The sequence below is a fragment of the Anopheles maculipalpis genome, chromosome X (genome assembly GCF_943734695.1).
Source record: "Anopheles maculipalpis chromosome X, idAnoMacuDA_375_x, whole genome shotgun sequence".
NCBI classification, from domain to species: Eukaryota; Metazoa; Arthropoda; class Insecta; order Diptera; family Culicidae; genus Anopheles; species Anopheles maculipalpis.
In genome coordinates, this window is record NC_064870.1 from 767,719 (window position 1) to 789,940 (window position 22,222).

Consider the following 22,222-nt stretch of genomic DNA (forward strand, 5'->3'; position numbering starts at 1 on the left):
TAATCGACGAGGACCAACGACTACGCAAAATACGCAGCTCTAGAAATCTAGCAGCACAACCCCGTATACGCAATCGAACCGAGCGTATCACGAGCAGTAACGGACAGTAACGATAATTCTGCCCCAACAAGCCGGAAACGATTGTGTCGATTATGTCGGGGGGGCTCCGCTCTCCGTACGAACACCGAGAAGACCTTGAGCTCATTTCATCCCTCATCAGTCAGATCGACATTTAACCGATACTTTCACGCCAGATATAAAATGGACCCAACTCCTGATGACTACACCAGACAGTGGGCTGCAGTGACTTACCACGAGCATACGTTTGGCGCGTTCCTGGTCGGAGAACCACGGTGTCTAGCGCGATGAAAACACTGCTGGTTTCGATTTCTTTGTTTGTTGTGGTAGGATCAACATCACGGCACTCCGATACCGATGCTGTCCCCAGCCGTAACCTAATCTGTTCCTAATCTCTTCTACAGACGCACGGTGCGTACGTTGTGCGGACATTCGCGGACGCAACACGATATAAGGACGAGTGTGTAAAGCAGTACGCAGTTCGGGGCAGCTCGCTGATCGACTACATGCGACAGGTATCGCTTCACACGGACGACGACGATAGTCGCTGGTGCATCATACGCTGCATCCTGCACAAGTCGCAGCTGCTAGAGATAGAGCAGGGCGATGTATTGCACGCGGCGAACGTGCACGCCCAGATGCAGTACAGTAACGCGATCGTGGAGGACCCGGACGACATCCGGAGCGAAACGAGCCGATGCCTGCAGGAAACGAACGCCACCCATGACGGGTGTCTGCGGGCGTACACGTTCTTCGCCTGCATTCAGAGCACCGAGTATGACTTATTTTGATACTTCCTGCGTGGCGTGCTGTTGCAAATGCTTTAGTTTTTCCTACCCAAAAAATCTTCCCTTTTTGTAATTACAGCGTTAAGTAAATAAACTGCCCCTGGGAGGGGTCATGTTGACAACCTGCTTCCTTTCGATTTATTATCTCCCCGAACCCGACGCTGCTGATGTTTCGACTGCTATCAGTTGCCAGCGGGCATTATAGAAGCGGCGACCATGTCAAAAGATTCCATTCTCAACCGTCTGCATACGGGCATGATCGGGCATGATCAGCTGATCAGCCGGTCCCCGGAAGATTTCTTACTTATCACACGGCGAAGGCGCGTTGCGTTCGCTTCCTGGCACGATCCCGGGTGTGAGGGGGGGTTCATCAATTTACTACTGCGTGCCGTGCGGGTCTGGGACAATAATCAAATGAAATGTTTTCACTCGACGCCTCAACAATCAGAATCAGTGTGCATAAGTACGGCCAAGGGCCCCTGGAGAGGGGCGGGGGGGGGGGGTGGATAAAGCGTCCACCAATGGTGAGGGTCAATGTACAACGAGTGGCATCGCCGTTGTCGTTCGAACGCCGTGGGCTATCAAGTAAATAAGTGGAGCAAATCAATCCCTCGCACACCGTGTGGTGGGAAGCTGATTGTCTGGGATGATCGTTTGGAAGGCGTGTGTGCGTGCGACGACTTATAAAAGCCGAGCGACCGGCCAAGCGCAACCATCAGTCCGTGTTCTTGCCCATCGCCGTAAGGTAGTGCAGTGCAGCTTCACTTCTTGGTGCCACAAGACCTCTTTTACCTGCCCAGCGTGTAGAAAATGCTGAAGTTTGTGGTAGCAGTTCTAGCCCTCGGTGCCGTGGTAAGTAATCGTCGGCATGCTAGGTGAGCTTGGGAAGCTAAAGGACCCTATCTGGAGGTTTGTTTTTTTTTTTCATCACACAGGTGAGCGCTGAGTTTGTGGTGCAGACGCGTGAAGATCTGCTGAAGTATCGTGCCGAGTGCGTCCAGTCGCTTGGCGTGTCGGACGAGCTGGTGGAGAAGTACAAGTCGTGGAACTTCCCGGAGGATGACACCACGCAGTGCTACATCAAGTGCATCTTCAACAAGATGCAGCTGTTCGACGACACCAACGGCCCGATCGTTGACAACCTGGTGGTGCAGCTGGCCCACGGCCGGGACACCGATGAGGTGCGCGCCGAGATTGTCAAGTGTGCCGGCACCAACACCGACGGCAACGTGTGCCACTGGGCGTTCCGGGGCTTCCAGTGCTTCCAGAAGAACAACCTGTCGCTCATCAAGGCGAGCGTCAAGAAGGACTGAGCGATCTGGCAGCAACGTTGGTGGTAATGGTGAATTCGGATTGGAATAAAGTGATCTTTTAAGCAAATGCAAACTTCCCGCGCCCGCTTTCTACTATCAACCTGTGCGAGACTTTACCGAGATATACTTCCCTGCAAGTCACTGACATTTGCACTTGCAAACGGATCGCGGAAGATTCTGTTTGTCGTGGTGAAAAAACAAATGCAATCTTGGAACCTCCCAAAAAAAAAAAAACTACGAGGCCTTCTGCATAGGTCCATCATGTGCTGTGTCATGGTTTCTGGGCCGTGGTAGAGCAACTCGGCGCGTACATATATCTCCATAGCAACAGCAATAAACAACCGAACCGGAGTGTGTCCTCTGTGGTGCCCGTTTGTAGGACGTACCGCGAATAAAGCGCTCAGGGACCGCCCCCCCCCCCCCCAAAACATCAACAACAATAACAAAGAAACGCAATAGTCCCAACCATAATCAACAAAGAAAAAATCAATCTCTCCGGGGATACGGTCACGGTGAGTTTTGCCAGTGTTGTTGCCAATTAATGGGCAACATGAATTCGTGCAAAAGTCCGTTATAAGTCCGTCCGTGCGTCCGCGTACCACCGCCGGCGGTCTAGAGAGTGTACGAAGAAACGCGGATACGCTGTGTGAGTTCCAGTTTTGTTCCTTGTTGTTCCCTGTGCCGAAAAATCCCCCCGTGTGCCCTGATGACTTGCTGGCTACGATTGTGCTATTCACCGATGACACTGGGTGACTAGCGACAATTATGTGGCGTAAAACTGTTCCTACAACACCCTTCGCCAGCACAGAACCGTCGACCAATCCGTGAGGGACCGGGACCTACCGAGCGGGCCCTTTCGCTTGATAGTGTGGTTTTTGTTTTGCTTTTCCTACTCCCCAAACCGAGCAGATATGCAAATTAGACTGCCATGGCAAGTTTTGCACTGGGCCAAGGATTGAAAAATTTTGATTGCTGTTCTTGGCTGACTGTTTGCCCTCGCTGGTTCGCTCAGCAACAAGGGTGTGGAAGGTAGCGGGAGCAGCCTTACTGTTTTGGGCAAATGTCGATCACCTGCCTGTGATAAGCGGGTGTGCAAGGGAAACGTTTAAAGTTGCCTGAAAAGTTTGACGTGCCCAGGCTGCCAATAACACCCTCCCTGTGGCCTGCCTTGTCAGAAGGTAAAGGTAAAGACTAGGCAGAGTGTGATCTTATCAACGGGACAGGTTCTATCGGTGTTGCGGGGAGGTGGGAGCCTTTCAACACTGTTGACGTTCCGGTATTGATTGACACCCAATTCGGTGATTCACTTTTGGGAGTATGGGTTTCGCTGATGTTGTTTGCACGTGTACTGGGCACGTTGCCAATTGTAACCTATCCCTGAGCTTCGCGTGCTCTTTTTCGTCCCGAAATTTCATTAATAGCCTAGTATGATTTGACTTATTAAAAACTTTACAAGACATTTCCTCATTGGATTTTACCTTATCCCAGGCCCAGACCCATGCTTCTTCTTGTTTGGCCCTACGATAACAGGTGGTCTGTTCGCTTGGATTGATAAGAGCTTTAGCTGCATAGTGAGTCCTGCGTACTCTTACTGTCTTTGTAATTATTGAGAGGTCCTAGCTGTGAAGTTAAGTTGTTGGAAGATATTAGTAGATGAGTAGAAAAGAAAATACACTTACAGGATCAGCTTCAGGAACTCCTGAAGTTCCTGGAGCACTCACAAACCCCCACTGATATAGTCAGTCGCGACAGACAGTAGCTGTCGACTTCAAATAGCTATTAAATGTAGAATAAATTACAGCAAACATTTTCCAATATTTCGCTACATGTTGCAGAGGCACAACGGGGCAACCACGTGGCACAACTTTTGGGGCCCGTTGGAAAACTCAAAAAGACACTCCAGCTCGAACTACAAAACACAAACTCCGACCGTTGGCCATAAACAACAGCTAAACTTACACAGGCGCACACACACACACAAACACGCAATCCAAAGCATCGGTTGCTAACTCGCAGTCCAAAACCCGAACGCTTCCGAACAAACGAACCAACCCACCCCCACCCACCAACCCACCCACCCAAAAAAAAAAGGGCGCCACAACAGCAACAACAACGACCCGAAGAAAGGACGCCTGGAAACGATGAGCAGAAAGCAGCCAAAGGAGGGTGGCGGGACGGGCAGGTCCTTGGTGGCCGCGCTCAATAGCAACACCAAGGGTGGGGCAATGATAATGAAAAGCGTTTCCATCTTTCTGGCCAGTGGCAGGCGAGCCTCGGCCCAGTCGAGAGATCAGGCCGGGAACGGTCCGAACAGTAGTGCTCAGCAGCCGCGCGCTGATACGCACTCGAAGGATCAGAACGCGGGCACCGCACGCACGGCGATCTCGCGCGACAACCGGCGTATACTGGCCAGAATGGACGAGCTGAACGGCAAGCTGAACCCGAAGATGCTGGAGATGTACAAGCGTCGGACACATTTTTCCAAGTAAGTGGGTGCTGTTGCGCGGAATTCGTTAGTGTGCTGGACGGTTTCACTCGAGAGTTGGAGCGAAGAAAAGGGAGATCCAGAGTGTAAAAGCCTCGAGAAGTCCTATAACGATTCCTCCAGGCCGGGGTTTTTTTTAGTTTAGGTTGTGTTTAGCCGCGTTTCCCTAAGGCTAACGTGTTCAGATATTCACTTCCTTATGACGGTTGAATCATGCGATTGAGTATTGTTTGATGCTAGAGCGTTAATTGTTCCACTCGAAGCAAGCAACTTCCGGAGTTGTAGAGTCGTTATGTCGGACAAAATCCATTATTTGTCCAAACCAATTTCACCAAACCGCTAGAGCAGGTGCTTGGTTGGTGTGGCATGATTTACTGAGCAGGTCCGAAACGTACGATATGTTTAGCATGATTTCAGGTGTACCACGCTCATCGTCAGGTCGTCTAAACGTATGTTTCTACACGGCTCACCGCTCCCCAAAAAACGTGGGAGCGAAACGGGACGGGCAAAAATGCATAAATTTCTTCGTTATTGATTTGTTTATCATTTATGATTCGATACAACATCGATGTCCTTTTTATCGCCGACCGATTTCTGACATGCAAACAATAATACACATGCTGGGCCCTTTTGTTTGTGGGGACAGCGTGTGTTTCGTGTATTTCGGTTTCACGGTATCGCGGCTCGATTCCTCTACTCCCGTCAGAGGAGAACAAACGATTTTGTGGATGTCGTGTAAGCCTAATTTGTTCTATCATTGCGACGCTTGCTAGAAAACTGTTGGGAAATTGAACTATAAAGCTCCCGTATTTTTGGAAAAGGTTATTGAAGTCAACCATGCGTCGGTTGATGCCTAATGGCGGCTTATGGTACACCTAACTTCCGTTTCAATTTCAGAGTGGAGGTAGAGGCGCTGTGCAAAATCTATCGTAAGCTGGTCGCCAACGCGAGCATGAACTCGAAGGCACTCGCCGCAAGCAATCCGGGCGTGATCGCCAAGGCCGGCTCCTCCATGGACGGTATCGACCGGTCAGTGTTTCGCGAGCTGCTGCACAGTACGTTCGACATCGTGACGGAGGAAACGCTGATGGAGCGCATCTTTTGCGCCTGGGAGAAGGGCTACGAAGGTTTGCCGATACGGCTCGAGGGTTGGCTGATGGGATTGTCCACCTTTCTGAAGGGTTCGCAGGCGGAGAAGACTGCGTTCTGCTTTCGCGTGTACGATCTGAACAGTGACGGGTTCATCACGAAGGACGAAATGTTTGCACTGCTGCGCAACTGCCTTATCAAGCAGCCGCAGGACGAAGATCCGGACGAGGGCGTCAAGGATCTGGTGGAGATTGCGCTGCGCAAGCTGGACATGGACAAGGATGGCAAGGTAAGGCAAAATGCTCGGCAGCTTGCACAGACCAGAGACGAGTGAGGGGGTTTTGCTTGCGTGTCAGATCTCGTTCCAGGACTACCAGGAGGCGATCGCTGAGGAACCGCTGCTGCTGGAAGCGTTCGGCCAATGTCTGCCATCGGATCGCGCAACAATGTCCTTCCTATCAACACTGCAAGCGTAAATGTTAACCTCCTTATTATTCTTCGACCTCACCATACATTTCTCTTCCTTCCAACCATTAGCTCCAACCAATATCCTTGAGCGCCAGGATTCTTGGCTCTTTATAGCTATTAGACCAAAAGAGAGGGGTCTAGAACGAAAAAAAAAACAAAACAAACAAAAACTAAACACACACAGGGGTAACCCCATCCACCAGGATCGAGGTAAAAGCAAAGCTTCTGCAAGAGCAAACCTAAACCCTGCCTAATCGTTGCCTCCTGCCATATCGGCAAGCCTCTTGTTTGCAAAGTATCGACCAACTTTTTGGGTTCCTATTCCAAAACTTTTCCCTTTTTAGCATGTGAATGTGTTTGCGTTACCGCCCTGCTTTGCTCGCTAGCCGTTAGTTTCCCTCCTTTCACCAGTGTTGCAATCATTACCGTGTTCACGATGCTATAAAATGCGTGGAAAGACATTTCCTTCTACGCCCTTGTTAGGTGTGCGTCCGGAGGGCATAAAAAACGTCACTCGATGGCGAAATCGAGGCGATCGGGGTTTCTTTACTTGTTCGGTTATGTTCTGTGAAGTTGCAGTTTGACACGCTCACGCGGTTTCGCAATGTTTGACTTGTTGCTGTACTTACTCTCTGTACATATGTGTGCACGTGTGCAAGTTTTAATGGCGAAGTTCGGTTAGTTTTTTTTTTAAATATTTTTTGTTGAAGAAAGGACCCTTAACGCTTGCATGATGATTGATTTCTCAATGCGCCTTCTGTAAATATTGCTTAAGCATTCGCGTTAGCCGAGCGCCAACAGATCTGATACCATTTTGGCTATTCTGAGCGGTACAGGCGGTGGATCATATCTCTTTGTAAATAGTCATCTATCACCATCTCACACAGAGTGTATCCGACGACTTCACCGAAGGTCTATTAATGTGACCACAGTTGCCTGATAACGTACAGGTTTCAGAAGCCTCACACACATCTCATGGCTGTCGTTTATCTCCAGCTAGCAGTCGAGCTCCAATAATGTTCCTAAAAACCTGCCCAAACCACTAGCTACTACTGTGTGCTATGTGGCACTATAATTGACGGTTGGCTTGCTCATAGCTGCTCTGTGCTATTTCGTCTCTCATACACACGCACCTGCTCACAAACACTCACACTCCCATACACACCTGCGCCTCTATTAATCTCTAACAAGCACCGTCACTAATTGTGGGTTTACTTTGCTTTTTATGGTAACGATTTGTCGACGAATTTGGACCTGCAAACCAAAAACCAACAACCGACAGACAAGAAGATTCAAACTAACTCGCGTGGAAAGGATCGAACATGCAAAGCAGGATGCTTTATCACAACCGGATGATTAAGAGTGTCAAAATGAAGGCAGGTAAGGGTACGCCACTAGCTGGACCAACAGATACCGGTACCGGTGGTAGCTCCTCTGCAGGCTAATGGCAGTTCAAGTAATGTTTTCATGTTTTTGGTGTGTTTCCAGTATGCTTTTAGCCCTCCCCCAAGCCCAGTGGCCCCCGGAAACGTCCGTTCTGGCGTTGGCAAAAATCACCGCACGTCTCGAAATCGTGATGCAATGTTACCGACATCTATAGCGTTTATTTTTTTTTGTATTGAAGCTTATCCCATCAAAACACTGGCGTCTGTATAAACATTCTCACGAGCACGTACCGTACGGCTTGGGGAACCCAACGGAATGCATTGTAATAAAAGAAGTAGCGCCACGGTTCGCACATATAAAACGATCTAGGCGTTGCGTCAAATAACACGCGTCTAATGCAGATAGTAAGTGGATCGTTTGGTTGGAAATGTTGCAACTTTCGCTGGTGGCACAGCGGCTCGAGATAGGCACGATAGCGGTCAAAGTGATCCTGGTAGAATGTGCGCTGTGCTTCATTGAGATTGGACCACATCTCGTCGAAGTATGCTAGCTGCTGGGCACAAATGTTGGAATGCACGAAAAATGAACCGGGCATAAACTCAACCACCGGCACCTTATGACACAGCAGCTCGATCCGTACGGCTTCGGTCCAGGCACGGAGCGCTGCTTTGCTGGCGGAGTACACACTCAATCCTGGCAGCGCTTGGCTTCCGCAGTGGCTAGTAACGATCACTAGACGGGCACGGGATTCTCGCACCATATCGAGCAGCGGTATGGTGAATGACATTGTGCCGACGACGTTAACATTTAGCTGCAGTCTTGTTAGTCTGTTGGAGAGCCATTCCGCGTCGCCGAAACACATCACACCGGCATTATTAACAAGCGCATACAACTCTGCAAAACAAATTTGAATTCTTAGAGCACGTTGCGTTCGGAGCGGGTTCCTTTCTGTTACTTACGAGCTGGCGGGCTGGTTGTGGCAAACCACTGCCGTATCTCTTTCTGCGTGCCCTCAATGCTTTGCTGATCGTTCAGATCCATTAGAAAAATGATCGCCCGTCCGGTTCGCTTTCCTTGAGATTCTAACTCCTTGTATCCTTCCGAATCTTGGCTAACGCATGTGGCTATCACTGTCATGCCTGCCTGTAGGCAAATTTTTGCCATATTGTAGCTGGTGGTGTTCGAAAAAAAAAGGAAAATGTGAGGCGTTTTTAAGGCGCTTTACAAATACAATCTGTGCCTTACCCTAGGCCCGAGTCGCAACCCGTAATAATGACTACCTCGTTGATGCTTAATTTCGGGACGAGATTTTTCGACCGTGTTCTCCAATGCTGCAGCATCCTAACGGCTACGATAAAGAAGCAACCACCCGCAAGCATAATGTTTGCTGGTTTACTGGTGGGTTTGGTAAACCAACCGAGCAGCATCTTCCAGCTCATGATTTTTTGCAGCTGTGAGAACTATTTGCTGTCCCCCCAGGGATAAATAGAAAAAGAAGCAACGTTAATCAAATGAGAAACGGGCAGTTGCCAAGTCGATAGCGGCGTCGGGCTTTCAGCACACCAGAAACCGGTATCCGGTATGGCCCGGCATGAAGCATCGTAGCATAACAAACAAGCAACATATGTGCTTCTTGTTAGAGAACGCATCGAAACACAGCACAGCACAGTAAATACTCACATTATTTGTAGATGCAGCTTTCACTTTAACAACGGTCAAGTATGTTAAAGGCTGAACGCGATATTAAGAACTTATTTCAACGCAACCGCTCAGCTGCACTGTCACTGACGATCTAATAGCGAGTTCTTTTTTTTGAGAAGAAAGGGGGAGGGTTGGTGGGGTGGGAGGGTGGTTGTTAACATGTGAATATAAATCATTAAACGCACACTACTTTATTATAATGCCCTGATGAGATGGAATTATATAACGAACTCATTAGTATGGGTGTGTTCTTGTAATTCTCAGCATAATCAAAATTCGAGGTTCAAGACATTGCACCCACTGCTTGCGGATCTTGTTGTAGTGTTGTGCGTAGTAACTGAGCAATAGTGAGCGAGTGATTTAAATCTTTCAAATGAATGATTTAGATAAACTCTTCACAAAGAGATTTTACAACTCTTTCGGGGGTTTGAATTGCAACGAGTTTTTAAATCGCTTTTAGGATTAGAATCGACAGAGTTTGGAGTTTCGAGCGAGTTATGCTGTGAGAGGTAGCCGCCTCTCCTCCTGCCCCCTCCTTATAACGACTCCCATGAATTACAAGAATCTTATCCCAGCAGGGGAGTGAGTAAGAATGAATCAATTCTTTCAAAAAGGATTGCTATTCTCATCACTAGTCTTTGTGTATTTCTCAAAAATTGCCGTGTAATCAATTACACTTTTTGCACGCCAGAATACAACGTGAACCGTGCGGCTCTTTATTACACTTTGCACGGTTGCTTTTCTTTCGTTACGTTTGTAACCGGGATTAGACACGTTGCGAGTTATCATTAGTGTTAGCTTTTAAGGGGTGCTTGGCTGGCTCGTTGGCTGACCAACAAATGTTATATTTTTATTTACTTAACATGCTGTAATTGGGAGTATATTTTTGTTTTTTTTCCTCCGCACTTCGCTCAGGGCTAGAGAGATGTTCGATTCGATAAAGTGGTGCGCGAACAAGCTGGCCGAATCGTTTGGGATTTGTTCTTGTTTCGGTCACTAGTTAAGCAAAACACTAGGCGTTACAAATGCAATTTGAAACTCCATTTCGTTTCATTATGATAAATAGGTAGCTTCAATGGAAATAAATATCATAAATAAATGAAGAAAGGAAGGAAAGGTTTACTTCCATTCGACATTAAAACTGGATCAGCACATGGAGGAATATGTGGCCGGTTTTTAAAAGCGGCACTAATATCGATCCTACGCAATTGGCTTGTTACCTGTGCCAAGGGAAAACAATTCGAATTGGACACCAAGGAGAAGCGTCTACATGTTTCCTGCATTTATATTAAGAAATAAGTTTATTGTTCCATCTGTATTGTGATCTCTTTATTTTGATTCAATAAGACTGAATACGAAGCCATGCAAGCCATAAAAAATATAATGGTGTGTGTAATTTGTGTTGCCCCGTGGACACAAGACAAATAATGTAACATACAAAGAAACGATCTAATTTCATGATTACCAAACATAGAGGGCTGATTTGCGATTTTTCGGCTCTCACGATGTACACAATAATGCTTGATTGATGGCCTGGCGCGCAGACCTCTTATATCCCACACGAACTGGTTGGGCGTAGAATTCTTAACAGTGAAACAGAGCAGGGGGAAGAGTATACGAATTCACATGTACGTTCTACCGAATTTGATAACAGATTGATAGTTGGTTGTTTTATCTGCCAGCTTTACATTGATTGCAGTTACCACACATAAACAAGGTCGAAGCCGTGGGCTGAACATGGCTGAAACAGAACTAACGGACGCCTTTTAAGTGATGGGTTTAAGGAAGAATTATGGGAGTTACTTGAATATTTTGCCCTGATTAAATTTGCGCCCATTCTTGTCGGTACCGCTCCACGAGAAGTATTGTGCAACCAGCTGCTTCGTCTCTTCCGATGCCGGGTCTAGCTTCTTCCAGTCGTACACCTCGTAGTCGATCTGCCAGTCGGGCGACAGCTTGAACGCCAGGTCCTGGCCGCGCCAGACCCACACGCCGGAAATTGTACTGTTGTTGTCCTCGCCGAACAGACAGACGGACGCGAAACTTTGCTTGCGCATCTTGTCCAAGCGCTGGAACATGCCGGTTATCAAATTGCAGCTCATGAACACCTTCGTCAGCTCTTCCGGATATTTGTACTCGCCGTACCAGATCGAATAGTGCGCCGGATCAAACTTGGTCCAGAAGTAGGGGATCGATTTTGCTTCCTCCTCGTTCGAGTAGAAGCGTTTGAAGTCGTCGAAGTTGAATGTGCCCTTCGGCAGCGTTTCGAACGGATCGTTCTGTTTCGGTTCGGCGGCAATCAGCTCGTCGGCGACATCTGGCTGCTCCGCAGCCTCCGGCTCAGCCGCCGCAGCCTTTTCCGGCGCCGGTTTCTTCTCCTTCTTTTCCTTCTTCTTTTCCACCGTAGCATTTCCTCCGCTCACCTTCGCCTGGAACTCGGCGTACTTCTTTGGATCGGCCTGCGCAACCTTGGCACAGAGCGTTGGCGGCTTGACAACGGCCAGAACCTGCGGCTGGTTCATGATCGTTGTGAACCACCGCGTAACGGCACCGAACGGCGTACGGAAGGCAGGATCGAGCACATATTCGTAGGCGTGTAGCAGGGTGGCGTACACCACGATATCGGCAAGCGTTACACGCTCGCCCACCAGGAACGTTTGCTTCAGCAGTCGATTGTTGAGGACGGTCAAGCTACGGCGCAGCTCCTCCTTGGCGCGCTCGACGTTGTTCTTGTTGTACGGCACAATGCCAATAATCGGGAACGTCCATCCCTGGACGGCAGGCAGCAGCTCGCTGTCGGCGAAGCTTAGGAACGATTGAACCTCGGCACGGTGGAAATCGTTCGTACCGCGGAGCTGTTCGTTGGCAACGTAGTAAGCGATCGCATTGCTTTCCGTTAAGTATTTCCCGTCCTTCGTTTCGTATGCCGGCACCTTACCACCGGGGAACTTTTGCAGGAACGATTCGCTGCTGTTGGTTTCCCCGAACACGAAGTCGGAAGCAACTTGCACCGCAACGCCAGAATATTGGGCCGCAATCAGTACTTTGAAAGCACGGAAATTCTCCGGGTATGTGTACAGAGTCTGCAATTGTAGTAAATTAGAGGGAGAGAGTGGGGGAGGGGGGTTTGTAAGCCATTAAAAAAGCCAGTGTACCGAGATGAAGTGCCACAACAAACAGGGCGTAAAGAACCGATTCGAAAATCCCAGTGATCCGAAAGCGATTCTCGCTCATTTCCATCCTCTTATAAACAGTTCCGATTAAATTAAGAACACACAGCAGGAAAGAAACCATGGTCCTTAAAATAGCTACCGCGGTTGTTGGGGAGCGCATCATTAGAGTCACACATCCCCCAGCACCCGGCTTATTGGTCGGACTTGCAATACACACTATAGTACAGTAGTTGGTGCAATACTTGCAGCGTAAAATGGTTCCCTTACTTACACCGGCCATTTTGATGTTCTTTTCCGAAGATTTCGATCAACTTTACACGCTTTTTGGGCAATATTCAGTTGATTCGCGTGTTTCACCAGTACGTGTCCGTCGGTGGCGGAAATGAAAAGGAGGTCGCCACCGTCGAATGTCAGTGACGTTTGGTACATGGTAGCAAAGCAAGCGCCCGTTTATCCGTGGGCATTTAGGAACGTTCAAGGTTCCGTGCGTCAGAGGTGTGATTCTAGGCAACGAAAATAAAACGCTTTGAGAAATGATACAGGGAGTTAAAGAGTAGTTTTAAAAATACATCTGCCATTTAGCATGAAAGTGTGCCAGAAATAAATAACCAACATCAACAATCATATTAACAAATTTTTAAATTTCTAAATGCACGGATAATCGAGAGACTGTTGAACAACAGCTGGCAGAGCATGTTTTTAACAGCAATACACAGCTGCTTTTTGAAGAAAATTATCCTTAACTTTATAACAAATACTGACTCTTATCCTGCTTATTTTTCGTAATTATTTACATGATGAAGATAGTTTATCCTTTTTTTTGGGAACATAAGCAGTCCAAGGTGTATAGAAGGTGGAACGCATTGTATACACATGTGAGATGTAAACGCCACTGCACAACATGACGGTTCTATGTTGTTCCAGCCATCAAAGTGACATTCCAATGCACCTATGATGGCGTCATCAATGCTTTTGCATCGTTCTTCGCGGTGTTCTCTTTCACTCTCACCCCTTGTCGCTTGCAGTGTTTTTTTTTAAACTTGTTGTTGCCTATTCGTTCGTACAACATGGGCTGTCAGCTTACCGCATCGTACATGTCAAAAGTATGGTGTGCAAAGTATGCCAGATTATCACAAAAGGAAAGTTACGATTAATAACAACCGAATCGATGGTTCAACGGAGCAATGTCCCCTAAATTCAGGCGTAGCTGGATCTTGTGGTGAACTTGTCTAGTGCGGGAACGATTTGTCGACAGCATCCCCTAGGTCCTCTCCGTGTACGCATCTCGCCCCCTTGTGACGCTGTAAGAATTGTGACAACAAAACCGTACGAGCAATCGTTTACTGGCAGAAGAAAATACTGTATTTCTCGGTGCACATTATGGATTCAAATTCCGATGTACAGTAACCATCTAGCAACTTGAGTAGAGCATCCATCGTCGTATGGCTAACTAACGGTGAATGCGAACAAATATATGGGAGCAGCTGAACAAATCAATAATCAATGTGCCTGTTTTTTTTTTCTTGCTTACAGATTCCTGTTTTTTGCGATCCGTAGGGTGCAAGGAACCGGGCACCGTGCAAGGAAGAACACCCTCAACCAAATTGCTTTCTTTACTAATGCGCTTATAAACATTTGCTTTTGCACATATCCTGCTTTTTTATTTCACTGAGGCTGCAATTGTAAGTATATTTTGGTTTTTCATAGTATCATAATTTCTTATTGCCTGGTTTCGTGTGTCGTTGTGCTTTTTGGCACGATTAAATCACTGCTTCGGGACGACCGGATGGTAAAACGACAGCGGCGCCGGTCTTCAAACGGCAGAACCGCGGCTCAAATCCCATCCGGACCGTTCCCTCGCGGTGAAGACACACTGATTGTTCAACTATGTGGATACATATCAGCAGTTTTTTTTAAAATACATTTACAGGCATCCAAGAGAATTTGTGAATGGAGCGTTTTTGGTCGGAAATAGTTAGCAAAACACTTGGGGAGAGATAATTCCCTACCGGCTAATTGCTCTAAAGGGCTGTTGAATGAGAAGTCTCAACAGTATGGTAACGCACACGATGAGTAATTCACTGGCAACGCTATGTAATATAGGCAATTCGTGTTATATGAACTCGGTGCTGTACACGTTACGCTTTGCACCGAACTTTACGCATAACCTGCACCATCTGGTAGAATTTTTGGAGCTCGTGCTACATAAATCGAATGCCGACAAGAAGTACATCGTGCAGCACGATGAAGCTGCTCAGAACGAGCTGAATGTGATGAATTTGAAGCCTAAATCTTCCCTCGTCGGTCATACTGCATCGACCGGTGGAGCGGAAACGGTCGGTGCCCACGCGTGGAGCAGTAAAGATTTGATTCAGCATGACCGGAATGTGAACGGGTATGAAAAACCAGCCACAAACAGAACCACCCACCCATCCGATGGTTCTGGTGCGTTCAGCGAAATCAGCTTTGGTGATAATGATAAATGCAGTGTTCTAAGTAGTCCTACGCATGTTTGCAATTCCTGTAGTGCGGCCAAGCCTACCTGTACTGGTGATAGTTGTAATAGGTCAAAAAATTCAGATATAAGCTATAGTAATGGAAGCGGAACGAAGAACAACCGGCAGCTGGTGTGCGAAACGCTGCACGAACTGTTCCACAGTCTTGCCCGGAATGAGGCGTCCGATGTGATTGAACCGTTTCATGCCGGCGGATTGCTGCAGGCGGTACAAAGTGTTAGCAGCACGTTCGAAGGCAACCAGCAGCAAGATGCGCACGAATTTCTGATGTGCATATTGGACAGTGTGCGAGAGTCTTGTCAAATATTGAACAAACATCTAATAGAAAATCCAGATATTCTAAAGATTAGGTAATGCTACCTTACTTAATTGGACTGTTGAAAAAAAAAAGGTATGTTTGACACTATTCTGTTGTTGTATCTTTCCAGCCCTTTTCCATCGCTTGAGAAAACCGCTTCGACAGACGTAACGATAAACAATAGCAATAGTACAGCTGTAAATTCCGAAACAAAGCTTAGCAACACACAATTTATCACGCGTAATCTATTTCGCCGGCGCAAAGAATCGTTAAAAGCGAACACCAAGTCATGCGCTAAGGATGGAAGATCGGACCAACCGGCCAGTACCGTCGTAAGCGTACAAACCGCTTCGGCAACCAACTGTGTACATAACTGTACGGGAAAGCAAAAGATGCAGCTGCCGAACGCGAACGCCAGCGTGCAGGAACCAAGTGTTGCCCAGGAACGCTTAAAGCAACGCATCCGGACGTTGGGATTAAATTTTTTTTGTGAAGATTTTGAAGGTGTTACCGTGTCGAGAACGCGGTGTCTGTCCTGCGAGACGGTTACCGAGCAAAAGGAAACGATGATAGACATCGCCATTCCGATCACATCCAACGAAGTGAGCGATGCCGTTAAGAACCCTCAGCAATTTTATCAGGTATGCTTTTTTTAACCTTATTTCCGTGTTTGGCCTCGGACTTTGACGGCCCGTCTGAGTGACTACAATGATTGAATGCAATGCTCTATCCACGTTTTACCTTTGCAGGACGCTTGCATAACGCAGGAATATTTCCGGGGCGATAACAAGTATCGATGTGAAGTTTGCTCCGGCTACACCGAAGCTTGTCGCACAATTTCCTTTGACAAATTGCCACGATTGCTAGTCCTGCAGCTAAAGCGCTTTAACGGCGATATGGAAAAAATCAACAGCTACATCCCAACACCGTTCATACTGCAGTGCTTTTGTGCGGAATGCATCGGCAAGTCGGACAGCGAAAAGCGTCACATTTATCGACTGTACAGTGTTATCACGCATGTAGGTGCGCGAATGTCCGTGGGACATTACATCGCGTACACGAGCTCACTCCAGATCCCGCTGCACTACATCAACTGTGTGAAAGATCGTCAGCGAAGAGCGTTACTTGCGGCCGCCTCCTTCGAAGCACAAAATACGCTGCACGCTTCCGACGGGATGCACAATGCTGGTGGAATTTCGAGCAAAAGTAATAGCAGCGGCGGTGCCGAGAAAAGCGCGTCCGGTCAATTAAAGAAGCTATTCGGTAGCAAAAAAACATCCAGCGCGGGTGATATAAGCAAAAAGTTAAAGAACAACGTAATCAACCGTTTCTCGCCGATTAACGGCATGGAAAGTTTGCATCTTAACGCAAACACCGACACCTGTCTGGAGAAGCCGGCCAGATCGGCAGGGTACATTGACAACTTCTACAGCATTCACAGTATCGATGGCAGTATGAGTCAGGCGCACGGTGCTGGTGATTTTCTGCTCAACGGCAGCGAACCAGGCACCGGTCTATCCTGTCAGAGCATCGGTTGCTGTGCGGTACTTACAAAGGCAATGCTTTCGAACGATATCATGCATCCGGCGTCCAGCAACGGTCGGTGCTTCATCGACGATGGTTTAATGAGTGAAAATGCGCGCAACAGCAGCGTCCATAGCCTGTCCCCTGTTACTACAGGGTCACTGTGCAATAACAATTGTGCCCACAATCATTACAAGCTGGACGCGTCGAACGGTGAAGACCGATCCACCATGGCAGACGGTCATGGTCCCTTATTTGCCAGCGCGCTCAACAACGACGATGGGAAAGACCTAAGCTACGGTAATGTCATCCACGAGTCGTTAGCCAATCAGCAATTAACGTGGTACATGTGCGACGATGACAAAATCAAAATCATGACTCAGCCAGAGTTTGAGGAGATACTTTCGCCGAACCGCCGACACGTGACAACGCCATACTTGCTATTTTACGCGCGTTACGATGTACAGCAAAGTCAACATAATCAATCGAAGGAGCCAACGATATCCCCTGCTCAACAGCAGCAGCAACCGTTAGAGCATAAACTACACACAGCACTTGCAAAACACGTAACGCCAGCAACAAAATCTGCCACAATCTCTGTCTAAGTTAATTGAGAAACGAATGTGTAGATCACTCGCATATAGTTCGTGTGCATAGTGTTGACGAAGTAAGTCTTCTGTTTCTCGTCGCGAATTGTAAAATAAATTATTATGTTACAGGATTAGTCATCATTTGGCAGTTAGAAAGCAAACTGATTCTAAATCATCCCCTTTATAGCTTACTGACAGAAAAGCAAAAACTTTAAGGAAAAGTGTTAGATATTAGCTTTGAAAAGAGCGGTGAAGAATCATGAAATCTGATACATCATGATACATATATATATATGGAAATACATTAGAAACCAATAAAACAAAAAAAAATAGAAAAACCCTGAGCATTGTTCTATAAATATATATAAATATATATTTAAAGACTAATAAAAATCATGTTTGATTGTTGTATCACGTTTGTTACTGCTGTAATAATCTAGTGCTTCTCTTTAATTTTAACTTAAGTATTTAATTTTTAAAATACGATTAATTGTAATTTCCTCATGTAAAACGAGTCGGAGGTTAGAAGAAAGGTAGACATACGGTAGAGGACATGTATTTGTGATTGTGGATGCTGTAACACCATCCTATTTTTTTTATTGTCTTATGTATTACACTATTTATTCAATAAAATTAAAACAGTATAATCTGCGTTGTAAAATGAAAATTCAGTTTTCAAATGTACCAATATTGTGTTGATGTATTTTTTGTTTTATTTTAAAATGATGGCCTGCATGAAATGCGTACACGTATGATCTTATTACATAAAAAAAATGGAACGTCCCACATGGAATGTTTAAAATAAACTAATTAATATCTTCCTGTGTGCTGGTGTCCCCTTTTAAGTACTCTTTACGCTCCAACGTCTTGTCGGCCTTTTAGAAGTTATCTATTAAATTTAGCAGATGGTCCGAGGCGGAACGAGAAGTTAACATCGGCAGTAAGCGTTCCATCTTGTTGATATTAGTCTCAGCCCACTTATTGTTCGTTTGTGCCGTTTCCAGCGCTTGCTTCACGCCTTGGTTTGCCTTCTCGAACAGTGCTGTCTTTTTCTTTATCAATTCGTTCAGTTCCTGTACCTCCTGGGCAGAGAACATTTGTTCCGCGAGCGGTTTAATATAGCGCGACAGCCGCGAAGTGTCCGGGCTCAAGCTGCGATAAAAAGAAGGAACCGATTAGAAACACTCCCCACACTCAACCGATTGCGGTCACTTACTAATCATAAATCTCATCCGCACGGGTTAGGAAAAAGTTTTTCGCTGCGTTGAAGCCTGCATCGTTGCGGGAAACGCTGCTGAACAGGATCGTTGCGTCCTGCTTGCGCACACCGGAGGTGCTGTTGAGCGACCACAGCAGGAACCGTTCGACCAGCCAGAGCTGACGCGTGCAGGCCAGCGAACCGATGATCATGATCTTTTCCGCACCGACGTTACTTTGCAGGTAGCGACGCCACAGGAAGTTCCACTGCGTGTCGTTGCCCTGGCGTATCGCGTTACAGTAAACTACTGGCCGCAAATCTATCGGGACCGGGTTGTTTGCGTCCGGGTTGGATTCGTTCATCCAGCGGGCAAACAGCTCCACGGACCGATTAACACAGTCGCCTACCTCGAACCGGCACGCCCAGGAGGCAATCAACGTTAATTGTTTGATTGCATCTAGTCGGTCGGTCGATTTTCTAGTCGTGTTAAATACCTCTAATCGTTCGTAGATCGGCTCCAGTATGTACTGGACGTAGCTCTTGAAAATGTCGTACAGTGGCGTACGCTTAAGTATTCTGTTCAAGCTGTTCAGATTCGTAAGCGCCGACTTCCATGGAATGTACTCCGCTTCCTGCCGAAGGTAGTTGATCATGGCGAAAGCAATGCCGTAATTTTGTTGCCCGGTCCAGGCGAGATCCATTGCATCGTCGATTAATTGTGCACGGTTCAGCAGACCGATCGCATCGTAGCTCGGCCCGTTCAGCTGAGCGATAATCAACCGATAGTTAGCCTTATCGTACCTGACCTTATACAGTCCCGCTAGCTGGATGTTAAATATCACCCAGTGCTCGGAATCCGGCAAATCGTCCATAATTTTCACCTGCTTTTCATTGCCGCTCGCGTTGTGACATTCCATCCAACCCTTCGGCAGCGTATCGTTGAAATCTAGCTCCTTGGCGGTGGTGTACGTTAAGGGTATCCACCAACAGTAATCCGTCACGTTTTGTTCCGCCGGTACCTCCGATGATACGAAGCGTGTTTGCGTGATTTCGGCCGAGTTTGCGTCGTAGTTGCGTGTGACGGTGATGATTGGATAGCCTGTTTGCAGTGTCCACGAATCCATCACCTTCTTCACGTCGATAAAATCGGGCAGCACACCGTTCGCGTGCGCCTCCTCCGTTAGGGCCTCCCACAGGTTGTCCTGTTCCGCGTTGCCGTAAGCGTGCCGTCGCAGATATCGACTCACGCCATCGCGGAACGTTTCCTCGGTCAGAAACAGGTGCATCATGCGTATGACGATCGAACCCTTCTCGTAGGAGATGGCATCGAAGATTTGCGATATCTGATTCGGGTGGCCAATTTCTACCGATATGGGGTGGCTCGACTGCAGCGCGTCAAATTTGAAAATATCCAGCGTGTTCGATACGGACTCCTCCTCGAGCGAATACCACTCGGGATGCAAATAGTCCACCCCGAGACTAGCGACGTACGTCGCAAAGCCCTCGTTTAGCCACAAATCTGTCCACCAGCGCATCGTGACGAGGTTGCCAAACCACTGGTGCGCGAGCTCGTGCGCAATGACCGACGCAACGCGATGCTTATTGCTGGCAGTGGAGATGTTCGGATGGTAGAGCAGCGCTGTCTCGCGGTACGTGATGAGACCCCAGTTTTCCATCGCGCCCGAAGCGAAATCGGGTATAGCGATCATGTCGATCTTGGGCAGCGGGAATTTTTGATGGAAGTAATCTTCATAGAATCGCGTAACCCTAGGGCCTATGTCGCGCGCATAATCGACCTGATCGATCGCATCCCGGCGGGCCCAAATTTTAAACACCACATCGCCCGGTTCCGTTGTCGTTGCTTCGCGATATTCGAAATCGTTCACGGTGTACGCCACCAAATACGTAGACATTGGCACGGTCGTGTTAAACTCGTCCAACACCCAGTCCGCCATATTATCCACCGGCACTGTGCGGTTTACTGGCATATTGCTTAGCGCAACGTATCGCTTGTGGTGTGCCAAGGATATGTTAAACGTTGCCTTCATTTCGGGCTCATCGAAGCACGGGAACGCTTGGCGCGCATACGTTGGCTCGAACTGTGTCACTGCCAGCCAGATCTTTTGTTTGGTGCGCTTGTCCAGATAGCTGCTTCGGTAGTAGCCGAGCAAACCGGTGCCGAGGTTACTCTCGAACGGGATGGTAAGCTCGTACCGAGCACCCTTTTTCAGCGGTGTGCTTACATGAAACACGGCATAATCGTGCTGCGTTACATACTCTACGCTCTTTACGTCGATTTCGGGCAAGGCCTTTTGTGGCGCATCGCTGCTTACTTCACGCAACGAAACTTGCCGTTCGAGCAGGGTTAGATTTTTCGAATGCAAAACAACACTGTCCGTATCCTCGTGGCATAGAAACTGTAAAGTATATGGCACAGAATGTAATCACATCGCAGGAGATCGAGTGTTCCCATTTGGTCCTGCTATTTCCTTAGAGCTTACCCGAATCGCAACATGGCCGTGAAAGACGAATCCACGCTCATCGCCAAGATGTGTGTAAACACGTAGATTGTAATGCTCGGGCGAAATTGATTTGGGTAGTCGGTAACTACTGTAGGTATTGCTCGAATCAGCCAAGGTTCCTGCTACAGCAGCAAATATGACTGCCAGCAGCATAGTACTTCGTTTTAGCGTCATAATAAATCTTTCAAAAAAGGTATCTTGAACGAAATCAAGCGTTCTCAGTTAGATTTTAAGTATACGCAGAAATAGTATAATTTACGCACGGAACGGTAGGCAAAGATTAGATTTGAATGCTAGAAATAAAACTGATCGTTCCGGTCGTTGGCCACTGCGTAGTGTGGTTAGAGCACACGACTCAACCACCATGCCTAGTGTGCGTTAAACTCTCCAAAACGGCTACGTAAAGGTAGGTTAAGGCCGACAGCCGGTTGGAAACCAAAGGTTTCCGATCGTAACCTTTGAATTTAGTATTCTACAAGCATATAACCCTGAACAACTAATCGAGCGAAAACACTGACGACCTCACGCTGCACTCTCTCGCCTAACTTCACTATCAGTCTTGATCATTTCAATCCTCTTTCAGAGTTCTTGTCTCTTTTACTGTACGTAATCACAGCACGTAAGAAATCACTTTGACTGTCGTAGCACCGTTAATTAGCACCGAACAACCGAACTCACCAAGATCTTGACACCTTCTTCTCGCATCGCTAGACATCGAACATGGCATTTATATGCGAATAGCCGTAAGGCGCTTCAGAGACGAAGAAAGACAACAAAAAAAAAACGCTGGATGCGTTTAACGATGGAACAACTGAAAGCAAAAACCAACCCCAGCGATACCCCGCGATTGGCGGTAAAAAAGAGAAAGGTGTACTGCTTTTTTTCTCTTCTGATTGATCAAACGCATCGTGGCACTTTCGCGGCAATCGTCCGAAGCATGGGGACTACACGCATACAGTAACATACTTTTATGCTCGCCATCCCATCCGAAGCGCCTGCCCCAGTGCGCTGAGATTTGCGGCGCACAGTTGTACAGGCAGCGCAATCTTTATAGGTGACATTAGCGGTCGTTTCAAACGAGCAAATTAATTCT

General features: G+C 47.4%; 8 protein-coding genes across 9 annotated transcripts in view; 5 read left to right on the plus strand and 3 right to left on the minus strand.

The window, feature by feature from the left end:
• LOC126568055 (uncharacterized) overlaps positions 1-17,424 on the plus strand; it is a 48,209-nt gene extending 30,785 nt beyond the window's left edge. The window contains exons 2-4 of the mRNA XM_050224467.1: positions 14,509-15,347; positions 15,426-15,936; positions 16,045-17,424. Of these exons, the coding sequence (XP_050080424.1) occupies positions 14,518-15,347; positions 15,426-15,936; positions 16,045-17,424 (2,721 nt within the window). The 5' untranslated portion in view covers positions 14,509-14,517. The remainder of the gene's footprint in view (positions 1-14,508; positions 15,348-15,425; positions 15,937-16,044) is intronic.
• The window catches only part of LOC126568561 (TOX high mobility group box family member 3-like), a 329,113-nt gene that overhangs the window by 167,391 nt on the left and 139,500 nt on the right, over positions 1-22,222 (plus strand). The window lies entirely within an intron of this gene.
• LOC126561037 (general odorant-binding protein 99b-like) lies at positions 262-869 on the plus strand. The gene is given in 3 exon segments (XM_050216989.1): positions 262-352; positions 355-404; positions 483-869. Coding segments are annotated over 3 exon segments (528 nt in total).
• Positions 1,677-2,182, plus strand: LOC126561293 (general odorant-binding protein 99a-like). The gene is made up of 2 exons (XM_050217335.1): positions 1,677-1,718; positions 1,802-2,182. The coding sequence occupies exons 1-2, from the start codon at positions 1,677-1,679 to the stop codon at positions 2,177-2,179; spliced, it is 420 nt and encodes a 139-aa protein (XP_050073292.1). The 3' UTR covers positions 2,180-2,182.
• On the plus strand, positions 4,321-6,319 carry LOC126559329 (calaxin-like). The gene is made up of 3 exons (XM_050215477.1): positions 4,321-4,664; positions 5,562-6,042; positions 6,110-6,319. The coding sequence occupies exons 1-3, from the start codon at positions 4,321-4,323 to the stop codon at positions 6,227-6,229; spliced, it is 945 nt and encodes a 314-aa protein (XP_050071434.1). The 3' UTR covers positions 6,230-6,319.
• On the minus strand, positions 7,855-9,049 carry LOC126561309 (short-chain dehydrogenase/reductase family 9C member 7). Its single transcript, XM_050217377.1, has 3 exons — positions 8,853-9,049; positions 8,567-8,778; positions 7,855-8,501 (listed from the first exon to the last, which is right to left on the minus strand). Exons 1-3 carry the CDS (start codon positions 9,044-9,046, stop codon positions 7,855-7,857), a joined length of 1,053 nt encoding a protein of 350 aa, XP_050073334.1. The 5' UTR covers positions 9,047-9,049.
• On the minus strand, positions 11,108-12,883 carry LOC126557989 (elongation factor 1-gamma). Its single transcript, XM_050213921.1, has 2 exons — positions 12,753-12,883; positions 11,108-12,391 (listed from the first exon to the last, which is right to left on the minus strand). The coding sequence occupies exons 1-2, from the start codon at positions 12,759-12,761 to the stop codon at positions 11,108-11,110; spliced, it is 1,293 nt and encodes a 430-aa protein (XP_050069878.1). The 5' UTR covers positions 12,762-12,883.
• LOC126567828 (aminopeptidase N-like) lies at positions 18,288-21,303 on the minus strand. Its single transcript, XM_050224144.1, has 3 exons — positions 21,109-21,303; positions 18,626-21,024; positions 18,288-18,561 (listed from the first exon to the last, which is right to left on the minus strand). Exons 1-3 carry the CDS (start codon positions 21,301-21,303, stop codon positions 18,288-18,290), a joined length of 2,868 nt encoding a protein of 955 aa, XP_050080101.1.